This window comes from Temnothorax curvispinosus, unplaced genomic scaffold (assembly GCF_003070985.1).
Source record: "Temnothorax curvispinosus isolate PA1 unplaced genomic scaffold, ASM307098v1 QBEX01012242.1, whole genome shotgun sequence".
Lineage (NCBI taxonomy): Eukaryota > Metazoa > Arthropoda > Insecta > Hymenoptera > Formicidae > Temnothorax > Temnothorax curvispinosus.
The window spans coordinates 1-2,853 of record NW_020222022.1 but is presented as its reverse complement, the minus strand read 5'-3'; the positions used below and the strand labels follow the sequence as shown (position 1 = coordinate 2,853).

General features: G+C 51.8%; 1 protein-coding gene across 1 annotated transcript; it reads right to left on the bottom strand.

The window, feature by feature from the left end:
• Positions 1-2,270: 2,270 nt before the first annotated feature.
• On the bottom strand, positions 2,271-2,641 carry LOC112462330 (the record flags this gene model as incomplete). Its single annotated transcript, XM_025028054.1, has 1 exon — positions 2,271-2,641. A coding segment is annotated over one exon (371 nt), but the record flags the coding sequence as incomplete, so codon positions are not given.
• Positions 2,642-2,853: the final 212 nt, after the last annotated feature.

Genomic DNA, 2,853 nt, shown 5'->3' with positions numbered 1-2,853 from the left:
GCGTAGGACATCGCTGAGCACGGAGCTTATTGCTCCTGGGCTTACTTGCGTCGGCTCGGGGGCTCGACTTTGGTCGCCTTCGAGCGGTTGCCCATTTTCCGTGGGTCTAAGCCGCTCTATTTCCGCGTTAATTTGCGCCGGGGATATGTCCTCTCGCGGCGCGATGGTCGCGGCAGCTCGTGGCTGGCTCATTCTGTCGGCCCGGGGGGTATAATCCTCTTCCTCGGGGTCGAATATATCGCTTTCGTATGACGTCAGGGAGAATTCTCCTCTCCCTGCGTTCTCGCTCTGACTATCGGCCGAGGTGTCCGATCGTGCGTCACCGTCGGTCGGGGGCTGTCTGTGTGCGTTATCGTGTTCGTCGCCGCTTGTGTTGTCTATGCTATCTCGCGGGTTTCTGTTTGCGTCGCAAAGACTAGCGTCTAAGAATTCAAATTCGCGTTCTACGATGACGTTGGGATGTAGCTCGAGCACCGGCGAGCTTGCGTCGTCGAGTTGCGCGTCTAAATTTCTTCGCACGCGATCTAGTTCGTCGTTCGCGAGTCGTGTGGCGCGAAAACGATTCCGGATACTATTTTCGATGGCTCGTTGCGCGCGCTCGCTTAACACGAATGACGCGTTGCTGACAGGGGGATGCCGGGACAAGTCGTCCGACATCTATTGACGCTTATACTTTAGCGCTCTGAAACGCGAAAATCTTTCGGCGCTTCGCGGTTGTATTGCCTGCAATCGCGAAAATTTCTCTCGCAGTTCGCTATCGCGGGATACGCACGCAGAGATATAACGTTTTCGTCGCGGCGCGTGCCGGTGTCGGCTTACATGGAGTGTCGACTTACAGTACCGCCGCGTAGTGCATCGTGACCGCTTCCTGCCGCGTTGTCTGACAGGGTCGCTTCACTGCTTCTGCGTTGTCTGCTTCGCCGCGTCCCTGCTGCGCTGCTTCGCTGGCTCGCTGCGTCCCTGCGTCGCTGCGTCGGGCTGGCGAGTCCGTGCGGTAGGTCGGGGCCTCTCCGGTGTCGCTGATAACACGCGGAGCTACTGCCGTTGTTTCACGAACTCGGGATCCGGCTGGCTTTTCCTCTCCGGGATATTTTACCACCGTCTAACGATCCGTTCCCTTTGCAGGCGCAATCTGGCAGGACGTCCTCCCGTCCGGTTGGCAGATCCCACCGCTGCCACCAATTGTTGTGCCGTGCCTCTGATTCGAGGGGTCGGCACTGAGTTCTTTGGATCCGCCGGGAGGAAGGAAGAATAACGTTGCCAGAGTTTTTGTCCAACGATATTTTAATAAAGACCTTTTTAACTTGATACACTGGTGTCGGTAATTTCGTTGCCCTGACTCGCGGGCGTTCACAATAGGATAATTTAAGTTGGTCGTGCGCGATTAGCCTTACGTTCTAGACTGCCCGCCGCTTCTTGGAAGGGCGGGCTTTTTATTTCTTCGCGTATTACTTCCGCGATGCTGACTTAGCTGTCAGCGCTTTTGCTTCCGGGTGAGCGACCTGGAAGCCGCTTGCGACACCCGAAATGCCACCTCAGGTGAGTTTGGCAATATTCGGGATGTGCGCTGACAGCTATGTGTCGCAATTCGGGCACGGCGACTTCCGCCTCACAACAATATTGTATTACAAATAAATATTAACAGTGAAAATAAATGTTTTAACGATATCGCGTTTTCTTCACCGCTCGCTTCCGCACTCGATCTGACGCTTGGCGTTATCGCTCGCTCGCTCGCTCGCTTGCGTTCCTAACCGCATCTCGCGCTGGAGCCCCACCCCCGTATCGCGCTCTCGCTTTCGCTCGCCGTTTCTCTGTTTGTCGCGTTAAGGTGTATTGCGTTCCCGCGACCGGCCATTGTTATGCGCTGCCGCGACCGGCCATTTTCGCGCGCTCGGTAGCATATAATGTATACGTATATAAATACGGAGGTGGTATGCGAAAAGAGGAACACCGTTTGTCATAGATTTTACGTCGATCTTTATTCGATAAAATATAGATGAAAGGATATATATGACACAATGGAGTAAAAAATAAACGATTAAACACAATATATACAAAATAAAAAAAAACGAGCAACGCAATAAGATAAAACGATTAATACGTTAAAAAATGAAATTATATTAAACCAGTAATATATAAAGTTTTTTTTTTTACACAAATTTATAAATAAACAAAACAATTTCCGTCGCCAGCAAATAATTCAAAATAAGTCGTTTTATTTTTTACCCAACTGGCCAATTGAAACAAGATTGCACAATTTATAAAGTAATTCAATTCGCGGAGTCGATGCTGGCGAAACATTCGCGTTGCTCGATCCACCAATCGCGCAACTTCATCACGTTCTCCATGGCGCAGCACCGTTGGTGACGCCGGCAGCGAAACGCGCGATCGGTGCGAAGAGACTCCAACCGATCGATGTCCTCGTACTCCGCGTCGACGGTCACGATCGTCGCGTCGACGTCGCCGAGAATCTCCTGCAGCCATTTCTTCTTCTCGAGACCTTTCACGTAGATTCGCGCGTTGGGCGTCTCCTCCGTCTCACACAACTCGTCCAGGTTGTCGCGCACCGCGCGTCGAATGATCGTCTTCGCCTGGCGATAGTCCGTGTCGCCGTCCTCCCAACAAAGGCCGTGATGGTTCGCTATCAAACCAACTGGCTCTCGCTTTCTCGGAGCTCGTCAGCAGATTCCAACTCATCGGTGCGTGAAACACGTGATGCGCGAGCACGCGGTGTCTGTAAAGTTGGCATATCATTTTCCAGCAGATCAAAAATAAAAGGCAGTTCTTGTCGCATGCAGTCGAGTTTTATAGTTCCTGATACTTTTTAGTAATAGTTCTGGTGATTTTACCCAA